Genomic DNA, 26,230 nt, shown 5'->3' with positions numbered 1-26,230 from the left:
GATGGATGAAATACAGAGAGAGGGAAGGATGAAAAGAATGAAGGAAGGCGAAAGGAAGGAAGGATGGAAGGAAGGAAAGAAATATAGAATAAAGAATGGATGGAGAGAAAGAAGGTTGGAATGAGAGAGAGAGAGAGAGGGAGAGAGAGGCGGAAGTGAAGGAGGAAGTTGTTTACATCTTTATTTTTCTTAACAGTTTGTTGCCTGTTCGTCTTCGTCTTAACTTTTCCAGGCCTCTCTCTCTCTCTCTCTCTTACACACACACACACGCACACACACACACACACACACACACGTCTTGAAAGACCTGTGCTTCGTGGGGCCAAGGAATGTATTTTTCTTCTAGCAAGTGATCCGCCTCCACCCGAGAGAGAGAGAGAGAGAGAGAGAGAGAGAGAGGGAGGTTGAAGGGAATCAGTAAGAGGAGGGGAGCTGATGAAATGAAAAGCGTTTGACTCCACTCAGTTTAGAAGAGCTGTATTGATGGACGGACCCGCTACCGACCAGACCGCCTGGGGCTCGGTATGGCTTAATTAGGTGAGGTTATATAATCCACCTGGTTTACCTGGGGAATGAAGTAATTAACGCTGATTGCCTGTCCTCAGCAACTCCACTACCAGGGAGTGTCTCTTCAACCCTTTCACTGTTGTATTCCAGCTTGGCAATTTTAATCAGGCTGGCAGCGGACGGTTTTGTTGAGAGAGAGAGAGAGAGAGAGGGGGGGGGAGAAAAAGGTGTGTACGATTATGCAACCTAATGTCTAATGTGAGTAGCAGGGAGACAGAAGGAGGAGAAGATGGAATATGGAGGGAAGATAAAGAAGGGAGGGAGGAGAAGATGGAATATGGAGGGAAGATAAAGAAGGGAGGGAGGAGAGGAGGAGGAGGAATGGAGAGGAAGAAAGGAGGGGGGAGGAATGAAGAGGAGAGAAGGAAAGGAGGGAGAAGGAAGAAAGGAAGAGGAATGGAGAAGAGAGAAGGGAGGGAGAAAGAGGGATGGTAGAATAAAGAGGAGAGGAAGAGGGGGGAAAAGAGTTTAAGAGGAACAAAGAGGGAAGAAAATAAGGTCAAGAAGAGGAGGGAAGGAAGGGGATGGAAAGTAGGAAAGGAGAGGGAAGAAGGAAGGAGAGAGAAGGGAAGAGAAGGACGGGGAGAGAGGGGGAGAAAATTGAGTTTCCTCCCCTCCTTCCCCCTCCCTCCATGTAGTAAATTCATCATCATTATAATTATCGTCTATCCTCATCATCAACGTGGCCATCATAATCACCATTATCCCCCTCCTCCTCCTCATCATCATCATCATCATCATCATCATCATCATCATCATCACCTCCCCTCAAATACACGGGGTAGGTGATATTCAGAACAAGATAAATAAAAACCCACAAAGTTCGGATGCCTATCAACACAGCACCACGTAAAAAAAATAACCATACATCCATTCACTCGCCATTCAACCCCTTCACTACGAATACCTCTTTATTATTGTATATATTCTTCAGATGATTCCATTCATATTTGGAGGATTATTTAATTGAAAAAAAAAAAAATCTTATGCCATCCAAATTTTCGTCCCCACCCCATGTATAAGATAAAAAAATAAATGAATAAATAAGCAAATAAAGATAAATAAAAGACATCCACATAATAAAACAAAACAAAAAACAGGAGATAGGAAGCCATTGAAGGAGCAAAGTTCTTATCAATTTCCCAAGATGGGGAACGATAAAGAATAAATAGCTTATCTGATGGTTATTCCTCGCATTATCGTTTATTAAATGTGTCTCCTGGTATTGCTAGAGTTTTTTTTTTATTCTATTTATTAAGTGCTGATGAAGAGGTAAAATTCTCCACTGCGTAACCCGGAAAGATGGCGTCCCGTAAGCGTGCCGTTGGGAGCGTATTAAATGAGGGTTGTGTAGACGAGAGTAGTGTTTGTTGATGTTTTACGGGTATTGGTAGGAAGATAGCTTTCTCTCTCTCTCTCTCTCTCTCTCTCTCTCCCCGAAATCAATCTCCCGAAAAAATAGACCAAGAAAGTGTTGTAAAAAAAACAAAGAAAGAAAAAAAGAAAGAAAGATCGATTCCCCCCCAAGTAGTAAGTCGTAACGAAGGTAATTTTGGTGGAGAGAAAATCGGAAGTTTGGAGGGAAAAATTGGAGGTTGGAGGAAAGAGTTGGAGGTTGGAGGAAAGAGTTGGAGGTTGGAGGAAAGAGTTGGAGGTTGGAGGAAAGAGTTGGAGGTTGGAGGAAAGAGTTGGAGGTTGAAGGAAAGAACTGGACGTTGGAGGAAAGAGTTGGAGGTTAAAGAAAAATTGGGGGAAAAAAAAAAGGGGGGGGGGGTAGGTGGGAAAAAAAAATAAAAATAAAAAAACTAGGTAGGAAAACAAAGAAATGGTCGCAAAAAAAAAAGTTAATGAAAATGGAGTGATGTAAAAGAAACAGGGGAAACTCTTAAAAAATGACGGAAATAGAAGTAAATCCAGTTAACCAAAAAAATGAGAGAGCAGGAAGTAATGTGGATAAGTGGTGGAAAAAAAAAGTGGAGGTTAACCAAAAAAAAGTGTTTGAGGTTTGTGTTAAAAAAAAATATATAAGACGTAAAGTTGGTGTGAAAAGTTTGTGGTGAAGTTGTAAACAGTTGGAGAGGGAGCCGTCACAGGGGCAAGTTATGAGCGGTGATATTGGATGTGGTGTGGGCGGGGAGGGTGTGTGTGGTGGGGGTGAGGGTGTGGTGGGACGAGGAGGAGGGGTGTGGTGGGGGTGAGAAGGAGGAGGGGTGTGGTGGGTAAGAATGTGGATGGGTGAGGAGGAGGGGTGTGGTGGGAGTGAGTGGGTGGGGTGGCGAGAAGGTGCGGTGTGGTGGAGGTGAGTGAATGGGGTGGCTGAGGGTGTGAATGGCAGGGGTTGGGTAGGTTTTTTTGGGGATTGTGGGTGAATGAGTTGGTGTGGGTTGAAGGGGAGGTTGTGGAGGTGGTTGTGGTGGGAGAGGCTTGTTATATTAGGGTTGTGAAAGGCTGTGAATGCTTGGAGGTGGGATGAGTGGGGGTTGTGGGGTGGTGTAGGGGTTGTGAGGTGGGGTTGTGGGCGACTAGTGGGGTTGAAGGATGCTTATGAGTGGGTGGAGGGTGGGATGGATGGGGGGGGGGTTGTGAGGGGTGGGTGGGGTATGGGTGGAGTTGTGGGTTAGAGAGAACTGGGGTTAGGGGATGGGGGATAAGAGCGAGGAGGATGGATGAGAGTGAGTTGGTGTAAAGAAGAAGGTGCTGGAGGGGGGGGGGGGAATAGAGGAGTTTCATAGATCATAGCCTACATTAACCCTTTCAGTACGAGGGGTCAGAGTTGAGTAAAATCATATTAAGGTAAAGAAAATGAACAATGGCGTACTGACTAAAAAAAAAAAAAATCATACCCTTTTTGGCATCTCATAAGAAGGGAGGTCACAGAACTTCCTCTCCTCAAATCTTCAAGCCATAGTGCTAATCTGCCTTAATAATCTTTGCGAGATCATAGGCATATATTAAACATCTCAACTACATCAACTTTAACATTGATGCTTAGAAATAAATTATAAACATACGGAGTAGGACTGTCTTGCCTCTCGCAGCACAAACTCATCCGGATGCAATAAAAAACAGAATCTCCCTTGCACAATAAGCGTCACCGTACTGAAAGGACAAATAAAACGCCCGCGCACGCACTCATTCACAGTTCAGTCTCAGATACAAAGAATAGAGATGATCAGAGTGGAGATGATCAGAGGAGAGATGTTCAGAGGGGAGATAATCAGAGGGAAGATGATCAGGGGGGAGATGATCAGAGAGGAGATGATCGGGGGGGAGATGATCAGAGGGAAGATGATCAGAGAGGAGATGATCAGGGGGAGGTGATCAGAGGGGAGATGATCAGAGAGGAGATGATCAGGGGGGAGATGAGCAGAGGGAAGATGATCAAAGGAGATGTGATCAGAAAAAAAATTAAATATGAGCACGATTTAATATACAAAACAACACATTACTCTGTTGAAAGACGCTGTGAACAAAAAAAAAAAGTATTAAAAAAAAAAAACTCCATTTCATCATCCATATATTTTTGCCACATCAGTAGAGTGGCAGTCCGGGTCTAGACTCCTGAGCGGGGATGACCAGCCTCATTCTTCCCTGAGTGGCGTTATGTGAGCAGTAAACCACAACCACTCCTCTGATATAACCTTAGAGGCTCAGTCCACTCAACGTAGTAGATGGTTTCTTGGTTCACAGCACTACATTGAGTGAGTGGATGGTGACCGTCGATTTCTTCCGCCAGGCTTTGTAGACTAAATCGCAAAGTGGACGTTGATACCTCCTGGAAGAGGATTACCCTTAGCGGCGAGAGGATTACACTGGGGGGATAAACTTTGATCTTTTAAAAGGATCTGCCCTTCATGTCTGAGGTCATTTTCTGATGGTGTGCTGTAAGAAAGGAAATATATATGAAGGTTGATTGGTTCCGGGTCTCTCTCTCTCTCTCTCTCTCTCTCTCTCTCTCTCTCTCGCATATTCCCACAAATGTATACCCTCCAAACAAATTTTATCCCGTGCCCTGGGTGGAGGCGTTTTGCAGGCTTAGTTAACTCCACATAAAAACGCTCCACATAAATTCCACCTCCAGCTCCATTCCACCCTAACTCTTCCCTCTAACCGGCCCTTGCTCCACTTGGCATTTTATTTTTTTTTACACCTAGCTTTTTTTTTCCGGAATTTCGATTTTGGTAAACTATTAATCGATTTTTTTTTTCTAGCTCATGAAGGATTTGGATTTCGACTGCTTCTATTAATCGATTTTTTTTTTTTTCAATTTTTCTCAAACTGGTCCTTGTATCACCAGCCATACTTTTTTTTTTTTTTTTTTTTTAGATCTGTGTTTTTACGGATTCGGATTTTGACAAGTTGTGTTTATCTTTTTTTTTTCTCTCTCTTTTTGTTCACCCTAGCTCTCTCTCTCTCTCTCTCTCTCTCTCTCTCTCTCTCTCATCGGTCATTTTTGTACTTTTTTTTTTTTCCTTTTTCAATGATTTTCGTGTGATTTTGATTTCGTCTACTTCTCCCTCTAACTCATCTTTCTTTTAACTTTCCACAATTTCTTCAACAACATATATATATTTTTGGCATGATTTAGATTTTTTCAAGTTTGTCTTGTGTGTCTGAATTTAACTTTATTATTAAAAAACATGAAGGTTTGCAGAATTTTTCGTTTCCAATGAATTTTTGACAACAGACACCTAAAAGTCGATCCGTTGATTTTGAGATGAAGGTCTGCAAAAATCGTCTATTTCTGTTATTATTTTATTATTATTATTATTATTATTATTATTATTTACAACACAGCCAAGAGCAAACCCATTATTATTATTATTACTATTATTATTATTATTATTATTATTATTATTATTATTATCATTATTATTATTATTATTATTATTATTATTATTATTATTATTATTATTTACAACATACAGCTAAAAGCGGACCCACTGACTTTAGGCCACCGAAACAGTCCATAATCCCTCCATATTGAGATGTCTGGATATATTTCCATTTAACGCCTGGAGGTCATAGGCGGAGTGAAAGACAGGAGGAAGACCTTATCAGTGTTGACCAGGTGTGTTTAAGACAAAGAATACCTGTCTGAGTTGGATATAGAAAACGTGGTCAAAGTATGTAGTTTGACGGGTGGTGCGTGCCCGCCTTAATGAGGGAAGCAGCCAGGTAGAGAGTAGGTTTATAATTCATTGGCAAAAAGAGAGAGATTTAGGAGAGACTGCGAGAGGAGGAGAACTGATGTCACGGAAGGCCTTTGATTCCACCCTGATTGGAAGTTCCTTATTGAAAGAGAGAGAGTGGTGTGTGTGTGTGTGTGTGTGTGTGTGTGTTGTAGCTGGAATTTGTTTTTTTAGTATTTATTTTATACTGTTTTATGCCAAGACGGTTTTTATTGGGATTATGTTTTTTCTTTTTCTGGCATATCAATTTATACTATTTTGTTGTGTCTGGATTTTTTCGTTTTATATTTTTTCACTTTTTCTGATTGTTTCGTTGATCGGATTATTTTTTTGTTTTATTCCTATTGTTTTATCTTTTTATTTTATTTCGCTCGATTTTTTCCTTTCCGGATTTTTACATTGCGTGGATTTCTTTGAGCAGGATTTGATTTCGCAGTGATTTCTCTGTCCGGATTTATTCTTCTGATTTCTCTATTGTGATTTTTTTCCCGGATTTATTCTTTGTGATTTTGCGGATTGATGGGGTTAAATAAATCCCTCTAACCCTTTTCCCTGTAATCGGGTTATGTTCTTTAATCCTGTAATCCGGAGTCTTGTTTTAATATATCCATGTTCTGTGATTATTATTATTATTATTATTTGGGGGAATTTTCGGATTTTGATTTTTTTTTTGCCATGTTTTATTTTTCCATTGTATTTATGTCTCGTGGGCTATCTTTTTTTAATTCTTTATTTATATTGTTTTTTTCTCTGTGTTTTTTCGTGAGGAGTTTTTTTTTTTGGGGGGAGGGGGGAGTTTACGCTGTACTAGGAATATTGACTTTTTTTTGGCAGCATTTTATTTATTTATTTATTTTTTTTGGTTATCGGAATTTATTTTATCAGGAATCTTCATTTTATCTTGATTTTTTCGGTATAGTTTGAGTGCCTTTTTTTTTTGTTCCCTTTTCTTGCTTTTTTGCTTCACTTTTTTTTGTTTTTTCCTTCACTTTTTTTTGTTTTTTTCTGTTCACTTTTTTTCCTTTTTTTTTATTTTTTTCGTTTTTTTGTTTTTCGTCGTTTTTTTTTTTTCATTATTTAGTTTTTTTTCTCCGTCACTTTTTTAGTTTTTCTCTGTTCACTATTTTTTTTTTCTGTTCACCCTTTTTTTTTTTTTTTTCTCCCTGAACTGTTTCTTTACCATGATTTATTTTCCTGCATCCTAAATTTTCATCCTTATTTTTCTATATAAAGTTTTTTTTTTAATTGATTTTTCGCTCTTCGATTTTTTTTTTTTTTTAAACAGGCATCGTTTTTCCGATATTTTCATTTACGGACTTTATGCAGCCTTTTGTGTGTGTGTGTGTGTGTGTGTGTGTGTGTGTGTGTGTGTGTGTATGTGTGTATCTTTACCTGGAAAAATTAACGAATGTATAAATGAATTCCTGTATTGTGTGTGTGTGTGTATGTGTGTGTGTGTGTGTGTATGTGTGTATCTTTACCTGGAAAAATTAACGAATATATTAATGAATTTCTGTATTGTGTGTGTGTGTGTGTGTGTGTGTGTGTGTGTGTGTGTGTGTGTGTGTGTGTGTGTGTGTGTGTGTGTGTGTGTGTGTGTGTGTGTGTGTGTCTGGTGTGTGTGTGTATGTGTGTATCTTTACCTGGAAAAATTAACGAATATATAAATGAATTTCTGTATTGTGTGTGTGTGTGTGTGTGTGTGTGTGTGTGTGTGTGCATCGCGAATCAGCGTTCAAAACCTGACCTGTTCATTGTTCAAGCATTGTTGTTTTGTTCATAATGGGAGAGAGAGAGAGAGAGAGGGAGAGAGAAGTGGGAGTGGGTGATAGTGTGAGAGGGAGGAGGAATGGAAGGATGCAAGATCGAGAGAGAGAGAGAGAGAGAGAGAGAGAGAGAGAGAGAGAGAGAGAGTTGGGACTAAATTGCTTCTTAATAGCCGAAGTGACGAGTTCCTCCTGAGTTCCCCCGAGTTTGAAAGGAGAGAGAGAGAGAGAGAGAGAGAGAGAGAGAGAGAGAGTTGAGAAGAACGAGTAGAGGAAAATGAAGGACAAAATAGATAGATAGATAGACAAAGAGAGAAGCTTCATACATTAGAGAGAGAGAGAGAGAAATAGGTAACCCCATAGACAAGAGACAGCGAGAGATAGAGAGAAAAAAAGAGAAAAAAAAAGAGAGACATCACATAGATACCCTTCCCCGTATTTTGAAATTGAAAGTTGTCGCAAAGTGTGTCATGCAATATATATATACAAAAAAAAGGAAAAAAATATATATTGAAACTATACATATATATACACCAGGATCGGTCGGGGATACGGCGAAAGAATTTATATATTTAACCAAAGGGGGAGCTGTTGCAAAAAAAAAGAAAGAAAGAAAAAAAGAAAATGTAGGGTAGTGGTTAGGCGATGGAGTGGTGGAAGTGAGAGGACGCGAGATCTGCTGTACTCTTTCCACTTTAACTTGGCTCGGATTTTCGTCCTTTTCCGGTTATTTCCCGTAGCTCAGTGGCAGAATCAGACACTGCATCTCTTCTATAGCACTTCTTCGTGACTAGCATCATTCTAGTGTTAATTTAATGTTACAGCTCAATTTTAGGCCAAGTTTGAGTAAAAAGATTATAGTTGACATTTCAGTAAGTCACCCCCACTTATACCATCGCTAATACTACCACACCAGTCCTGAGTGAGACAGCCCTAGTACGTATCCAGTATGGACGGTGGGTATTGGTGGCGAAGTGGTGACATGTGAAGGTGTGTGAGGCCACGTAGGATTGCAGGGCCTGGGTTTGGGAGGAGAGAGAATTTTGTGTGATGTGGTGTGAGAGGGTGGTATGATAATGGTGTGGTGTGGTGAGAGGGTGGTATGATGTGGGGCGTGGTGTGGTGTGGTGTGGTGGGATGCAGTGTGGTGTGGTGTGGCGTGTAGTGTGGGAGTGGTATGATGTATGGTGTGGTTTGGTGTGAGAATGTGGTATGATATGTAGTGTAGTGTGGTGTGGTGTGGCCTCAATAAAGTCTAAGGGAGTAAAGCACCTCGTCCGAAAATGATTAGTGAGAGGCAGACCGATAGGGCCGCGCTGAGAGATATTTCCGCATCAAAAAGTTACGTCATGGTAGTGAAGGGATTAACTGTGTGTGTGTGTGTGTGTGTGTGTGTGTGTGTGTGTGTGTGTGTGTGTGTGTGTGTGAAATATGGTGTGTTCGTACCTTGGAATTTTAGTACCCTGAATTTAATACTATGTGCGTCTCTCTCTCTCTCTCTCTCTCTCTCTCTCTCTCTCTCACTGATAGAGTTTTTGAGTGAAGGATTTGTTGGGGAGGCGAATGGATGAACGGACTCGATTTTATTTCATATTTTATTTATGTTTTACTGATCTTTCATCTTTTGGCCCATTTTTGAAAGAGAAAGAGAGAGAGAGAGAGAGAGAACATTCTTTAATCACATAACTTCCCTCTCAGCGTCTTTCACTTCCCTCCCTCCTCTCTCAGGTCCCTTTCATTTCCCTCTCCATCCCTCTCATCTCCACTCTCCACTCTCAGACCTCTCACTCCTTCATTTACCAGTTCCCTCTCCTCCCCACTCACCTCTCCCACTCCCCACTCACTTCCCTCTCAACCCCTCTTATTCCTTCCACCTCTACTCAATGCCTTCCTCACTTCCCCCCCCACGCCGGCCACCCCACTCACCTCCACTCAGCCCACTCATTCCAGCGACCCCACACATGTCCATTTATTGTATCCCCCTCATCCTTCAGTCATTCCCACTCACCTTCAGTCTTCCTTCTCATCCCCCACTCATCCCACTCCCCCATTTTCTCCATTTACCCCACTCTCTTACTTATCTCACTCAGTTCCATTTACTCCATTCCCTACTCATTTCACACCCCACTCACCCACTGATTCTGCCCATCCCCACTTAACCCTATCACCCCACTAACCCCCTCACCCCACTCCCCTACTAACCCCTCTCATCCCCACTCGCCCCACTCATTTCACATCCCACTCACCCACTCATTCTGCCGACCCCCACTTATCTCCATCACTCCACTTACCCCCTCACCCCACTCCCCTACTAACCCCTCTCATCCCCACTCACCCCACTCATTTCACATCCCACTGACACACTCATGCTGCCCACCCCCACTTAACCCCCTCACCCCACTCCCCTACTAACCCCTCTCATCCCGACTCCCTCTCATCCCCACTCACCCCACTCCCCCTCTTTGCCGCAGGTGGACCGCAGCAGCAGCCGTCGCGTGGTGCTGCGGGAGGTGAGCCTGCGCACCTCCGGCAGGTATAAGTGTGAGGTGTCTGCAGAGGCCCCTTCCTTCCATACGGACTTCGGCACCGGGGAGCTCCTGGTCGTGCGTGAGTAGGGATGTGTGCGCGTGTGTGTGTGTGTGTGTGTGTGTGTGAGAGAGAGAGAGAGAGAGAGAGAGAGAGAGAGAGAGAGAGAGAGAAGTCTTAAGAAGGAAGGAAGAAAAGTATGACACGCCAAAAATATTCTCTGGCTTATTTAATTTACGCCGCAGTGGCTTGTAATGCTCTTAGACGTGAGAGAGAGAGAGAGAGAGAGAGAGAGAGTTCCAGTAATCTTTAATTTATGCATTAATAGATAGTAATCGTCTTAGAGGTGAGAGAGAGAGAGAGAGAGAGAGAGAGAGAGAGAGAGAGAGAGATGAGTTTTAAGTGATTCTCTCTCTCTCTCTCTCTCTCTCTCTCAATGCGTCTTATGAGGGATTGTGAGACACCAGTTTAATTAAGCATGCCCTCCTCACAGCTGCTGCTCCTAACTTACTTCCCGAGAGAGAGAGAGAGAGAGAGAGAGAGAGAGAGAGAGAGAGAGAGAGAGAGAGAGAGAGAGGGTCTTATTACATCTCTTCATTAGCTAGTAAGAGAGAGAGAGAGAGAAGGAGAGAGAGAGAAAGAGAGTCAGTCTGGGAGGGAGGAGAAAGAAAATACATCCCATCAAAGAACTTCTATGCTTTCATTGCCGCAAAAGCAAAAGTTCTTAGTAATACTTTTAGAGCAAGAGAAAGAGAGAGAGAAGGGGGGGGGAAGTTAATGAGAGGGGAAAAATCTTTGACTCCACCCCACTTAGAGGAGCTGTATGTGGTAAAACCCTCCCTGGTGAGCGCTGTGAATTAAAAATAAATAAATAAATAAATCAGTCATTAACAAGAGGTAGGGTCGGTTCAGCGCACCTAATAATTGAGAACATGATTTTGGTAGAAAGTAAATGTACAGTAGCTCGCGAAAATTAAATTAATAAATAGAGAGGATGAAGGAGTGAGTTCTTTATTGGTGAAGGTAAGAGGGTAGACGTGTGTGTGTGTGTGTGTGTGTGTGTGTGTGTGTGTGTGTGCTGTCAGTTGTACGTACATGCATACATACTGTACACTTGTTAATATTCATGTTCTTATTTTGCATTTGGTGTTGATACCATCTCTGATTTCTCGCGTTTGGAATATACCAGTTGTCTTGACGGAAATAATGACGACAACAACAACAAAAACAGCAGGATAATCAGGTACAACAGCAACAAACATCATCATCATCATCATCAACACAACAGACCCTTGAAGTCATTAAAAGCTAAAGTACCTAAATTAAAAAAAATAATGAGTGCTATTAAGGATGAGTGCTTGAGTGCTGGTAATTAGACTCGCAGTAGCTCATTACTAATTCCTTCCTTCCTTCCCTCCTTCCGTCCTTCCTTCCTTCTTTCCTCCTTCATTCATTCATTCATTCATTCCTGTCTTCATTCAGTCAATACTTCCATCCATTCTTCCTTCCATCCATTCTCCATTCTTTTCTTCATTTCTTCCTTCCTTCCTTCATTCATTCATTCTTATCTTCTTTCATTTTATTTATTTATTTCCTTCCTGCCTGCCCGCCTGCCTGCGTACCCTACATCCTTCTTTCCTTCCTTCCTGCCTTCCTTCTTTCCTTTTTACTTTCCTTCCTTCCTTCATTCATTCATTCTTTCCTTCCTTCCGTCCTTTCCTCTCTTCAAATTTTCCACCTTCGCCTATTAATTTTCTTCCTTGTTTTCTTCTATTTCTCTTCTCCTTTTTCTTGCTGGTTTCCTTTCCCTCCTTATTCTTAGTTTCTTTCCTTCCTTTTTCTCTTGCGTCTTTCCTTGCTTCCTTCCCTCATTCCTTCCTTCCTTCCCTCCTTCCTTCCTTGCTTCCTTCCATTCTTCTACCTTTGTTCCTTCCTTCTTTTCTTCCTTCGTTCTTTCTTTCTGTCCTGTGTTTCTTTCTTACTGGATAATACACCACACCACACCACACCACCACCTCCACCACCACCACCACCACCACCACCACCATCATCATCATCATCATCATCATCATCATCATCATCATCATCATCATCATATTAACAGCAAATGCAGGCAGGCGTGTAATATTTAAAGTCCCCAAACGTATGCCAACAAGCGACTTAATGTGGGTAATTAAGGAGTAGTTTAATGAGGTGATTAGGCTCCTAGTAGCTCGTTAGTAATACGCACCACGCCACATGCCACTGCTTTCCTTCCTTCCTTCATTTTATCCTTCCTTCGATCCTTCCTTCCATTCTTCATTCATTCTTTCATTCATTCATTCAGTCATTGTCCTTTTTTCCTTCCTTATTTCCTTGTCCTCATTTTCCTTCACACCACGCTGCTTTCATTCCTTTCTTTTTTCTTTTTCCCCTCCATCCTTTCTTCCTTCCTTTCTTTCCTTCCCTCCCTCCCTCCCTCCCTCCCTCCCTCCCTTCTTTCCTTCCTTCCTTCCTTTCTTCTTTCCTTCATTCCTTATTTCCTTCCTTCATTCCTTCTACCTTCCTTCCTTCCTTCCTTTCTTCTTTCCTTCATTCCTTATTTCCTTCCTTCTTTTCTTCTTTCCTTCCTTCCTTCCGTCCTTCCGTCCTTCTTTTCTTCTTTCCCTCCTTCCTTCCTTCCTTCATAGTAAATCATTAGTAATTATCACCCCACCGTTGCCTTCATTAATGGGCTTTACCTACTACATTCATTTTTTTCATTTCAATCATTCCCTAAAAATTTTGTCATCCATCCATATTGATTTTTGGACATTCATTTTTTCCCGTTTTCATTCACCATTCATTTCATTCATTTTTCACTCATCTTTATTCATCATTCATTCATTCTTCATCTCTTCCTTTATTCATTTTTCACCCTTCATCAGTTCATTCATCCCAAACCTCTTCCCTGGTCAAACACGGATCGAACTTGCGTCCTTTTGGTCAGGAGTCCACCGCTTTACCACTAGGCCACCACCAGCCGATCCCTAAATTGTCCACCCACGTCAGCGTGCTAATCGACCGCGCGTTCTCTCACTCAGTGGCCTAATGCCCTAACCACTAAATCAGCCTCTTCACTGCGATGATGTATATATTCCTCGTTTTCTATTGACCAGTTTATTCAACGTAGGGGAGACTATTTTATTTCTTTATTTATATTTTATAGTTAATCATTTTATTTATTTATTTTATTTATCACGTATTTTGTTTATTTTGTTTTATTTGTCTGTTTTTATATATTTATTGAAGTGGAAAGGTTTGATAGGGAACATGTTAATTGATTTATTTATTTTATCTGTTTAAGGTTTGATATGGGCTTAATTAAACCCCCTCACTGTTACGTACTGATATACCTCTAAATAAAAATCGTCTGAAGGCAGCAAGAGTGAAATATAAACTGGCATAAAATCGCTAAAGGTGGGAGCTTCGGGGCCCTGGGTGTGTTGTGGTGCGAGAGGGTGGTATGGCGTGGTATGATGTGGTGCGTTGTGGTGGTGGTGTCTGGTATGGTGTGGTGTGAAAGGGTGGTGTGGTGTGATGTGTGGTATGGTGCGGTGTGAGAGGGTGGTACGTTGTGGTGGTGTCTGGTATGGTGTGGTGTGAGAGGGTGGTGTGGTGTGATGTGTGGTATGGTGTGGTGTGAGAGGGTGGTATGATGTGGTGTGGTGTGATCTGATGTGGCCTCGTCAGAGTCACTAAAGTCTAAGGGAATAAAACACCTCGTATCCGAAAATCATTAAGGAGAGACAGACGGACAGAGCCGCTTGAGACAATTTAAAAAAAAAAAAAAAAGGTAAAGGAAAATCAACCCACCAACTCTACTTCCCACCCAACTCGTGCTCGACCTCGCGTCCTCTCAGTCAGCCGTCCACTTGCCTTACCACTAGACCCCCACCCACACCCAGCCAGTAACTGTGGGAGGTTTTGAAGTCGAAATGTTCATAATTCATATACCTCTTTGTGTGTGTGTGTGTGTGTGTGTGTGTGTGTGTGTGTGTGTGCGCGTGTGCGTGTGTGTGTGTGTGTATGGGCCGGGGGGAGGGGAGGGGTTATGTATATTTCAGGGCACTCTGTTAAAGGGGTAGGTTAGGTCTGATTGGGTTATGAGAGAGAGAGAGAGAATGTATGAATGAATTATTGTTTTTTGTGTGTAAATTGTTTGTTTGTTTGTTTGTATGGTGTAGATTTGGCTTATCAGTTTGTGTGTGTGTGTGTGTGTGTGTGTGTGTGTGTGTGTGTGTGTGTGTGTGTGTGTGTGTGAGTAGCCCTGTGTATGTTTTTGTTTATGTATGGGAGTTAGAGATGCACGTTCTCTCTCTCTCTCTCTCTCTCTCTCTCTCTCTCTCTCATTAACATTCTTCCCTCTTCCTTCGTTAATCCTCCTCCTTCCTTGTTATCTCCTTCCCTCCCCCTTCCTCGCTCTCCTTCTCCCTCTCTCTCTCCCTCATTCTTCCTCCAATCCCTCCTCTCTCTCCCTCCCTCGCTCCTCTCCCTCATTAGATCCATCACCTATGTAATTAAAAGGCTAATTAGCATAATTTTAATCACCCCCTCACTCTATGATCACGGAGATTAATTTTACTCATAAATAATTAAAACCGCTAATACACTCAACAGACGTGGGGACTTAGGGTTATTATTATTATTATTATTATTATTATTATTATTATTGTTGTTATTATTATTATTATTATTATTATTGTAATTTTATGGTAGGTGGGGGCGCTCTCCATCCACTCACTCGATGTAGTGCTGCTTTAGGTGTCTGTCCTTTCCTCTCTTCCTTCCTTCCCTTTCTGTCTTACTTTCCTTCATTCTTTCCTCTTCCTTCTTCCTGATGGGGCAACGTAGGATTGGATGATGGCTGGATGGATTATTATTATTATTATTATTATTATTATTATTATTATCATTACTATTATTATTATTATTATTATTAATATTATATTGTTTTTATTACTATTATTTTTATTATCATCATCCCCACTGTTGTTACACGCCAGAAAACAATGTAAACAAGGTGCAATTCTCCTCGTTTTGTACACCAATATTAATGTTTGTTCTCCTAATTGGACACCATAACATTTGCCAGGTAAATATTGGAAAATGTCACCTGCCGAAAAGTTACCTATAAATTCTTTCGTAACGGGGTCAGGGTTTTAGGAATAGGCTGTCTTTGTGTATCTATTTTATCTATCTGTGTCTGTCTATCAGTGGATCTATGTCTGTCTGTCTGTCTGTCTTCCTGTCTGTCTGTCTGTCTGTATATATTTGTTTGTTGCTGTCTCTTAATCTAAATCAATGTATTTACTTTCACCTTTCCTCTCACCCCCTCTCTCACTTTTCCTCCCTCTCGCTCCCTCTCTCTCTCTCTCTCTCTCTCTCTCTCTCTCTCTCTCTCTCTCTCTCTCTCTCTCTCTCTCTCTCTCGCTCCCTTTCTCACTTTTCCTCTCTCTCGCTCCCTATCTCACTTTTCCTCTCGCTCCCTCTCACTTTTCCTCTCTCTCTCTCTCTCTCTCTCTCACTTTTCCTCTCTCTCGCTCCCTATCTCACTTTTCCTCTCGCTCCCTCTCTCACTTTTCCTCTCTCTCTCGCTTCCTCTCTCACAGACACCCAAAAAAACAACCCCTACATGACAGGTGCAACTCTTTCTGGATAACCCGGAATAATGCACCTGTCCCGCTCACTCAGACTCACTTTCTTACTCTAACGCACTTTCTCTCACTCACACTAACTCATTTTCTCTCCATCTCACTTTCCCACTTTAACTCTCTCACTCTCTGACTCGCTTCCTGTCACTTTAACTCACCATTTCACTTTCACTCACTTCCTCACTTTCACTCAGACTCACTTCCTCACACTGTAACTCACTTCCTCTAACTCTTTTCTCCCCCCCACTAACTCACCACCTCACTTCCACTCAGACTCACTCCCTCTCACTCTGATTCACTAACTCACTTTCTCACTCACTCTTCTTCACTCACTCTAACTCACTTTCTCACTCACTCTTCTTCACTCACTCACTCTAACTCACTTTCTTACTTTTCTTCACTCACTCACTCAGTTTCTCACTCTTTTTTCTTCACCCACTCACTCTAACTCACTTTCTCACTCACCTTTCTTCACCCACTCACTCTAACTCACTTTCTCACTCACTTCTCTTCACTCACTCACTCTAACACTTTACTTCACTCAATTTTCTTCACTCTCTCACATCACCCACTCACTCTAACTCACTTTCTCACTCTCTCACAGATACGCCAGAGGACAACCCGCGCATCACCGGTACAAGGCCCCGGTACTACGTGGGAGACCCGGTACAAGTGAACTGTACCTCGTCCCCGTCCAAGCCTGCAGCCTCCCTCATGTGGTACATCAATGAGAAGCAGGTACGTGAGAGAGAGAGAGAGAGAGAGAGAGAGAGAGAGAGAGAGAGAGAGAGAGAGAGAGAGAGAGGAGGGTGGTGTTAAAAGCTCCATTTGACCGCTATTTAATTAATGTATAGGATTGAGAGAGAGAGAGAGAGAGAGAGAGAGAGAGAGAGAGAGAGAGAGAGAGAGAGTTTATAAATGTGTGTGTGTGTGTGTGTGTGTGTGTGTGTGTGGATGTGGGTGTGTAAGAGAGAGAGAGAGAATTTGAGTGTGTGTGTGTGTGTGTGTGTGTGTGTGTTACATAGACCCACAGATCACACAGACCTACTGTTCTCAGCGGGATGATACAGACTTCATATTTAAAGGCGCTGTTCTATGAGTCTGATTTAGAGAGAGAGGCTGTAATTGTGGTAGATAAATATAGCCTGAATGATTAAGATAGAGAGGTAGATAGATTGATTGATGGAGAGAGAGAGAGAGAGAGAGAGAGAGAGAGATTGATAGATAAATAGATTGGAAGATTGATGAGTTACTGATTGGTGGGTATATGAAGGTAGGAGGTAGACAGACATAGATGTGAACAGATAAATGGATCGATAATGCCGTAGACAGATAGATAGATAGACTGATAGATAGACCGATACACACTAATTCGCAGATAAGTACGATAAATAGACAGGTAAAGGGATAGGTAGATAGATAGTTACATTGGTGAAGTTTGTCTTTTTAAAATAATTATTGATGAAATTTAAAGAGGAGTGGAAATGGCGTGAAAAATGGATGTAGCGAAGAGGGGAAGAGGAAGAGGAGAGGAGAAAAAATTGAAAGAGAGAAGAGATTGAAGGCAGATGAGAGAAGAAAAAATAAAAAGGGAGAGGAGGGAGGAAGAAGAAGAGAGGAATCAGAAGAGATAGAAAAGATGGAAAAGAAAATATCGAGGGAGGAAAGGGAATGGGGAGAAGAGAGAAGTTGGAAGTGGAAATGAGAGGAGGAGGAGGAGGAGAGAGAAAAGAAGAGAGAAAAGGGCATAGAGGGAGGAAGAGAAGGGCGACAAGTGGGGAGAGTACTGAGGAGAAGAGATATAGGTGAATAAGGAGGAGGAGGAAGAGGAGAGGAAATTATAGATTAGAGAGAGAAGCGGGAGAAAAACGAAATGAAAACACGCTGGGAAGAAAATTAAGAACAGAGAGAGAGAGAGAGAGAGAGAGAGAGGAGGAGGAAGAGAAAATAAAGGAAGAAGAATGCAAATAAAAGAAAAAAACAGAGAAAACGCGAAAAATGAGGAAACACGAGATGTAAGACAAAAGAAAAAGTGAAAATCAGAATAGAAGCAGAAGAAAGCGAGGGAAGCAGGAGAAAGAACAAAGGTCATGTGTGAGAGAGAGAGAGAGAGAGAGAGAGAGAGAGAGAGAGAGAGAGAGAGAGTCTGAAAACATGGAAATAATAAACTGCATCAAAGGGAGAGTGAGAGAGTGAAAGAGAGAGAGGGAGAGAGGGATCCGGCTCAATCCCTCCTAACCGGCCAGAACAAGCCCCGCCACCCCTGTTATCCGGACCCAACCGAACTGATTCCCTTAATCCGCTTGTCCGCACACCGATTGACCGGAAAAAAAAAATGGAGACCTTTTTTTTTGGGGGGGGGAAGGGGGGATCTTTTGGATATGAGGAATAGAGTTGATTTTATGTTACCTTCTCTGAATTTATTTATTTGGGAGATGTAGGTGTTTGGACACCTGCAGTAAATTCATTCTCGGTCAGGTGTGTATTTTAATCCTTATTATAGATAGACAGAGAGATAGATAGTGGAATGCTTGCGGTCAGAGATCAATGCAGGATCCTACGAGACTTTGGTCGGTGTTCTTGTAGGGTAAGGAGGCTCCCCAGCACCTCTTCCCCTGCATCGTATTTCTTGACATGGCTGGTTGACATCCTTTTGAACATTATTGTCGCCCACCTTTACCAAGGCAGAGCGATAATGGTTTTGCCCGCCTCTGTGTGTGTATGTGTGTGTGTGTGTGTGTGTGTGTGTGTGTGTGTGTGTGTGTGTTCCCATTATATCTCATGAACGGCTTGAGCCATGATCATGAAACCTTCAGGGTATCAAGATATGTCCACAATCTTCCCCGCCGGGGTGGCGCCGCCACTTGCCCCCCCCCGGGGGGGGGAAGGATTGATATAACAGAGGATAGGACAGTATGGCGTAAGGAAAAGGTGTTTGGGATCTAGCCTGTAGAAACTTGTAGCTAGCTATGATTAATAATGCCTAATTTTTTATTATAGACCTTTTGGATTTTTCTCCCGATTTATGTATATATTTTTGTGGTCTTTTTGGTGTTCCAGTTGATCTAACCCCTGATGACCTGACTCCACCATACATGACCCCTCCTGACATGACCTCTGCACACCTAGCTACTGAACATGACCCCTAATGACCTCTACTGACCTCTGCTGACCTTACTGACTGCACTCACTAGAATTTTAATTAAAGGGGCACATGCACTCAGGCTGACATATTTAACGCAAGAGAGAGAGAGAGAGAGAGAGAGCGAGCAGGAAGGCAGGGAGCGAGAAAAAGGAAACATGAGAATCAAAACAAACAAATGAGAATGTAACTGAGAATAGGAGAGAGAGAGAGGGGGGGTGGGGTCACTCATAACAGAAGTATAGCGGAAAGGTGTGTAGCCTACGTGTGTTTTATTACCCGCACGCCAGAGGAAATAAAATAATAAAAATTGTGCCAGTAAAAAAAAATAATTGGAAGGAAAAAAAAAAGAAAAAAGTCGGACGCATAGCCTGAAAAATAATCTAAACAAGAACATAAAGGAAACAAGAAATTACAAATGAAAAAAGGCTGAATGAGTTTGAGAGAGAGAGAGAGAGAGAGAGAGAGAGAGAGGTGATGGAAAACGGAAGAAAAGTAGAAAGAAAATGGAAAATAATGAACAGCAAAATGGAAGAGTCGTAAAAAAAAAAATAAAAAAAAATATGGTTAGTGGTAGGTAGGGGCGCTTACCATCCATTCACTTAGTGTAGTGCTGCTTTGGGGTGTCTGCCCTCTCCTCTCCTCCATTCGTCTTTCCGTCCATCCTCTTCTGTCTTTCTTTCCTTCATTCTTTCCTCGTCCCTCTACCTACGGGTGACTTTACACTCCCTCTGCTGTCTTCCTTTTCTTCATTCTTTCCTCGTCCGTCTGCCTGTTTGTGACTCTACACTGAGTGACAAGCCAATGGTTTCCTGTACACCAGGAAACCATTTACTACGCTGGATGGGAACCATATAACCAAATTTTGGTGCCTGGTGGTTTAGTGGGTAATTATGCTCCAGTCGGATTGAGCCGGTTAAGGTTTATATCCAAGGAATGGTTGGGGTTGATTGCTCACGTAATGCCACTCAGAGATGAGTGAGGCTGGTCAGTCTCATCTTAAATGTCTGGACCTACTTGCCTAGCCCCGGGCGCCTACGCTTCGCATAGGGCAACGTAGGATTGGATGATGGATGGATGGATATAAAATATAAAACACACTAGATAAAATTATAAACATTGATGAAAAGGAATTATTTTTTCAGTATATAATTTTTAACAGGATTTAAATTAAAAAAAAATATATATATATATAAATGGAGGGATTTACCAGGGTAGATTTTTTGAAGGCTTGAGTGATGGATGAACGTGTAAATTATTTATTTATGAGGTAATGTTCTGATAGTTCTCATGTTTTTTTTTTTTACTTCATATTTCTTAATTTTTTTTTAATGTTGCTGGCTTTAACGTTTTCATATTAGGAGATGAGGTATGTAATATTAGTAATGGTGGTGGTGGTGGTGATGATGATGATGATGATGATGATTAATGTTTTCATCATCTTTCTATATTCCTCACAGCCAACATTTCTCTCTCTCTCTCTCTCTCTCTCTCTCTCACACACACACACACACACACACACACACACACACACACACACACACAGAACCCTTAGCATTGTCCACATCATGTCAGTGGTCGATGAATTAAGTGTTCAGCGGATAGATAAAACGATTAGGTGTTCAGACGCACGAGTAGATAGATGAACAACTTTAATGAACAAATCTCGTGAACAAATCTCTGCCTCCTATCACTCTTTCTCAGATAAAAAAAAGAAAAAGAAAAAAAGAAAGTAAAAAGAAAAATGGATATACCTGGAATTAAATAGTGGAATTGTAGTGGGTATACCAGGGCTGACGGAGACGGTATTAACACTCCCAGGCTCCTTTGGAATTGAATGCCGGAATAAACGTGACTATGAAAGGGTTAAGGCAGTTTTTTTTGTTCATTTTTTCTGTTCTATATGGTTGAGTTGAAATTTGATATACAGAGATAATGTTAAAGAAAAAAAATATATATGGCAGGAGTTAGTGTGTTAAATATTCAGTTCTTTTTTTTATCCACTTTTTTTTTTTTTTTGAGTCATACGCACCATCCACTCAATATAGCGCCACCTTCAAGTGACCCTTCAACCCAGGATACCGTTCACTACGTTGGGTGGTAACTATACAGTGGCGCCTGGTGGTCTTGTGGGTTACGGTGCTTCAATCGGAGGGGTGGTTGGGATTCAGTGCTCACCTAATGCTGCTCAGGGGATGGAGAGGCTGGTGACCGTCGCCATAAATGTCGGGACTGAGTAGCCTAGCCCCAGGACCCTACTTTCTGGTCTCGTATGCTTCTAATGGAGAGAGAGAGAGAGAGGGAGAGAGAGAGAGAGAGAGAGGGAGAAAGAGAGAGAGAGAGAGAGGGAGAAAGAGAGAGAGAGAGAGAGAGAGAGAGAGAGAGAGAGAGAGAGAGAGAGAGACCGGATGTATTGTGATGGTAGAATGATTTTTTTTTTTTATTATGTTGAGGATATTACACCCACCCACACACCATCCACTCATCCATATCCACTTACCCACTCTCTCCACATCCTTATCTCACCCCCTTCTCCACCTTATCTCACTTCAAGATCATCCACATATCCACTCCAGCCACCCATCCTATCCCACCCATCCACTTTATTCCACCAACTCCACCAATTATTCCACCCATCCAACCATCCACCCACCATTTACTCACTTATCCGCTTCCACTAAGCCATTCACTCACCAGCCATCCACCTCTCCCTCCACACAGGCGGACAGCAAACATCCATCCATCCATCCATCGGGTCAACCATCCATTCAACCATCCACCCATCAAACCATCCATCCATCCACACATCCATCCATCCATCCACCTCTTCCACCAATCCATCCACCTGTCCACTAACCATCCATCCATCCACCCATCCACTAACCATCCATCCATCCAACCATCCATCCATCCATCCATCCATCCATCCATCCATCCACCCATCCACTAACCATCCAGCCATCAAACCATCCATCCATCCATGCATCCAACCATCCATCCATCCATCCATGCATCCAACCATCCATCCATCCATCCATCCAACCATCCATCCATCCATCCATCCATTCACCTCTTCCACCAATCCATCCACCCATCCACTAACCATCCCTCCATCCACACAGGCGGACAGCAAACTCCTGATCGACTACGCCCCCGTGCCCACGAAGGAAGGCCTCGAGAAGTCCATCCTCGGCCTCCACTTCCGGGCCACCTTGGAACACCTGCGCAGCGGCCGCCTGGTGTTACGGTGTTCCGCTACGATTGCCGCCGTGTACTACCGTGAGAGTACCGTGAGGACCAGGGCAAGGCTGACGGAGAGGGTGCACATGCCGGAGAGTCACAGTATTTTTTCCGGTGAGTGGTGAGACGAGGAGAGTTAGTGTTGGGGTTGAAGAGGTAATTTGAGCATGGAGAGTTTGGCTGGGTGGAGGGCTGGGTTGAGAGATGGTTGAGGTGTAGGGAGGAAAGGACGGAGAGTTATGTCATCGTAGGCCAGGGCAGGATTGACGGAGAGGGTGCACATGCCAGAGAGACAATTTATTTATTTATATATTTATTTTTTCTTGTGATTGAGAGACAAGGAGAGTTTGCGCTGGGGATGGAGAGTTGCGTTGAGAGAGGATCCGTGGAGGGTGGAAAGTAGAGTTAGATCGTCGGTGAATACAAATGAGTTTGGAATGGATAGACGGTTGGAGAATATGAGTTTGGAATGGATAGACGGTTGGAGAATATTAATACAAATGAGTGAGGAATATTAATAGAGAGATAGAGAGGAATATTAATAGCAAGATAAAGAGGAATATTGATAGGGAGGTAAAGAGGAATATTGATAGAGAAATAGAGGAATATTAATAGCGAGATAAAGAGGAAAATAGATAGCGCGATAAAGAGGAATATTAATGGCCAAGGTAAAGAGTATGTTCATAGCAAGGTAAAGAGAAATATTCATAGCGAGATAAAGAGCAATATTAATAGCAAAATGAAGAGAAATATTCATAGCGAGATGAAGAGGAATATTAATAGCGAGATAAAGAGCAATATTAATAGCGAGATAAAGAGCACGAGATAAAGAGGAATATTAATAGCGAGATAAAGAGGAATATTAATAGCGAGATAAAGAGCAATATTAATAGCGAGATAAAGAGCAATATTAATAGTGAGATAAAGAGCAATATTAATAGCGAGATAAAGAGCAATATTAATAGCGAGATAAAGAGCAATATTAATAGCGAGTTGAAGAGCAATATTAATAGCGAGATAAAGAGCAATATTAATAGCGAGATAAAGAGCAATATTAATAGCGAGATAAAGAGCAGTTTTAATAGCGAGATAAAGAGCAATATTAATAGCGAGATAAAGAGCAATATTAATAGCGATAAAGAGCAATATTAATAGCGAGATAAAGAACAGTTTTAATAGCGAGATAAAGAGCAATATTAATAGCGAGATAAAGAGCAGTTTTAATAGCGAGATAAAGAGCAATATTAATAGCGAGATAAAGAGCAGTTTTAATAGCGACATAAAGAGCAATATTAATAGTGAGATAAAGAGCAATATTAATAGCGAGATAAAGAGCAATATTAATAGCGAGATAAATAGCAGTTTTAATAGCGAGATAAAGAGCAATATTCATAGCGAGATAAAGAGCAATATTCATAGCGAGATAAAGAGCAATATTCATAGCGAGATAAAGAGCAGTATTTAGTACATAAAGAGCAATATTAATAGCGAGATAAAGAGCAGTATTTAGTACATAAAGAGCAGTATTAATAGCGAGATAAAGAGCAGTATTAATAGCGAGATAAAGAGCAATATTAATAGCGAGATAAAGAGCAGTATTAATAGCGAGATAAAGAGCAATATTAACAGCGAGGTAAAGAGCAATATTAATAGCGAGATAAAGAGCAATATTAATAGCGAGATAAAGAGCAGTTTTAATAGCGAGATAAAGAGCAATATGAATAGCGAGATAAAGAGCAATATTAATAGCGAGATAAAGAGCAATATTAATAGCGAGATAAAGAGCAGTATTAATAGCGAGATAAAGAGCAATATTAATAGCGAGATAAAGAGCAATATTAATAGCGAGATAAAGAGCAATATTAACAGCTAGATAAAGAGCATTATTTATAGCGAGGTCCAGATACAGATTATTTAAAATGTGGAGTGTGTTTACAGGGTTTATTGTGGTTGTAATTATTAATCTGTTGATATAACCATGATTTATTTAACCTCTCTCTCTCTCTCTCTCTCTCTCTCTCTCTCTCTCTCTCTCTCTCTCTCTCTCTCTCTCTCTCTCTCTCTCTCTCTCTCTCTCTCTCTCTCATTATAATTTTTTATCAGTTTATCTTCAGTTTATCTCAATTTAAATATCTAAGCACGCACCCCTGTATCGCTATCTGTCTATCTATCCATCTGTCTATCAGCCAATGAATCTATCAAAGTCAGACAATCACTATACAAACATGATCAGAAGTGTGGCTTATTAGGTATGAGGAGGGATATTCTTTGTGTTTTGGGAGGAATATTCTGTCGTTTGGGGAGGAATGAAAGACGAGGCAGGGCACAAGGCTGCCTGGGAAAATTTACGTGTTCAAAATTCACCTGTTCAAAATTCGCCTGTTCAATAATCGTCTGTTCAAAATTTACCTGTTCAAAAATCGCCTGTTCAAAATTTACCTGTTCAAAATTTGCCTGTTCAAAATTCACCTGTTCAAAATTCGCCTGTTCAAAACTCACCTGTTCAAAATTTACCCATTCAAAATTCACCTGTTCAAAATTTGCCTGTTCAAAATTCGCCAGTTCAAAATTCACCTGTTCAAAATTTACCTTTTCAAAATTCACCTGTTCAAAATTCACCTGTTCAAAATTTACCTTTTCAAAATTCACCTGTTCCAAATTTACCAGTTCAAAATTTACCGGTTCAATATTTACATGTTCAAAATTCACCTGTTCGAAATTTACCTGTTCAAAATTCTTCTCATCTCTTCTACAGGTGTGGAGAGAGGCGGTGTGGGGGCGTGGGGGGTGGTGGTGGGGGTCGGGGTGGGGGTGGCTCTCCTCAGGTAGCACCCCACCCCCCGTGACCCACACACCTGGCACCATCACACCTGCAAATGAGGTGAGTCAGGTGTGCAGGTGAGTACATGAGTGAATAATTGAAGGTGAATCAGATTAATAAATGAAGAATATTGAGTGTGTGTGTGTGTGTGTGAGAGAGAGAGAGAGAGAGAGAGAGAGAGAGAGATTGTGTCCATTTTCTTTTATTCAATGCCCATAACTATTACATTTGTCGCACTGGCATATTCCGTTTTCTCTTGCTCCCCCCCCCCATGCTTTCAGGTAATAGTAGGGTAGATAGATAGATATACAGATAGACCGATGGATAGGTAGATAGATAATAGAGGAAGATAGGTAGATATACATAGGCAGAAAGATGGTTAGATAGGCAGGTAGATAGATACATAGATAAGTAGATAGATAGATATACAGATAGATAGGTATGCAGATAGATGGATCGATGGTTGGTGGGTAGGTGAGTAGGTATATAAGAGGTAGTTAGGGAGATAGATCGATGGACAGATAGATAGATAGAGGTAGTGCAAATAGATAGACACAGGCTTGTTTAAATGGTAGATAGATAGACACCCTGAAGTAGTAGACAGGTACGATAGATAAACAGGAGATAGACGGACAGATAGGTAGATTTTTAGATAGATAGAGATAGATGAATTGACAAAAAGACAAAAAAAATCTCAAGCCAAAATAGCAGATAGACAGACTGATAGGCTGGTTCATTTATAGATAGATCGACAGACAGATGGAGACAGAATGAGACAGATCAACAGACAGACAGAAATATAAACCCGAGATAGTCAAATAGGCAAAAATAATACAGAGTTAAGTAGCTAGGTAGATTGATATAGATAGATGAATAGAAATAGGTATAGGTAGATAGACAGACAGGTAGATAAACAGATAGATAGACGGATGAATAAGTAGATAGAACAAGTAGATAATGCCTAGATACAGTATACAGGTAGATATATTAAAAAGCCTGCGTGTTCCCTGGGTGTGCTTTTAACCTGTCATTTGCGTTCATGTTTCAGGTATGATGTGGTGTCCGCCATGTACACCCCCCCCATTTCCTAATCCCCCTCCCCCTTGCTCCCTCCCCCCTTCTGAACCCCCTCCCACTTACCCCCTCTCCCCGTTAACCCTTCTGCTTCCCCCTACCCTCCTTTCTTCCCCCACCTCTTCTCTCCCCTGCCTCTGCTACCTGTCCACCCATTCGTGCACTCCTTCCCTCTTCTTTTCCTCCCCTTCCCTTCCCTCCCCTCCCCCACACCCCATGTTTATCCCCCT

The 26,230-nt window shown here is 41.7% G+C and overlaps 1 protein-coding gene across 1 annotated transcript in view; it reads left to right on the top strand.

Annotated features, from left to right (window-relative positions):
- The window catches only part of LOC145417565 (uncharacterized), a 63,809-nt gene extending 37,792 nt beyond the window's left edge, over positions 1–26,017 (top strand). The window contains exons 4-8 of the mRNA XM_080286272.1: positions 9,997–10,132; positions 16,328–16,461; positions 21,988–22,185; positions 24,861–25,003; positions 25,975–26,017. Coding sequence (XP_080142398.1) covers positions 9,997–10,132; positions 16,328–16,461; positions 21,988–22,185; positions 24,861–25,003; positions 25,975–26,017 — 654 coding nt within the window. The remainder of the gene's footprint in view (positions 1–9,996; positions 10,133–16,327; positions 16,462–21,987; positions 22,186–24,860; positions 25,004–25,974) is intronic.
- Positions 26,018–26,230: the final 213 nt, after the last annotated feature.

The sequence above is a fragment of the Coenobita brevimanus genome, chromosome 110 (genome assembly GCF_032717465.1).
Source record: "Coenobita brevimanus isolate Jiangsu-jjx chromosome 110, ASM3271746v2, whole genome shotgun sequence".
Classification (NCBI taxonomy): Eukaryota; Metazoa; Arthropoda; class Malacostraca; order Decapoda; family Coenobitidae; genus Coenobita; species Coenobita brevimanus.
The sequence above is the reverse complement of the archived record's forward strand: the minus strand, read 5'-3'. Positions and strand labels throughout refer to the sequence as shown.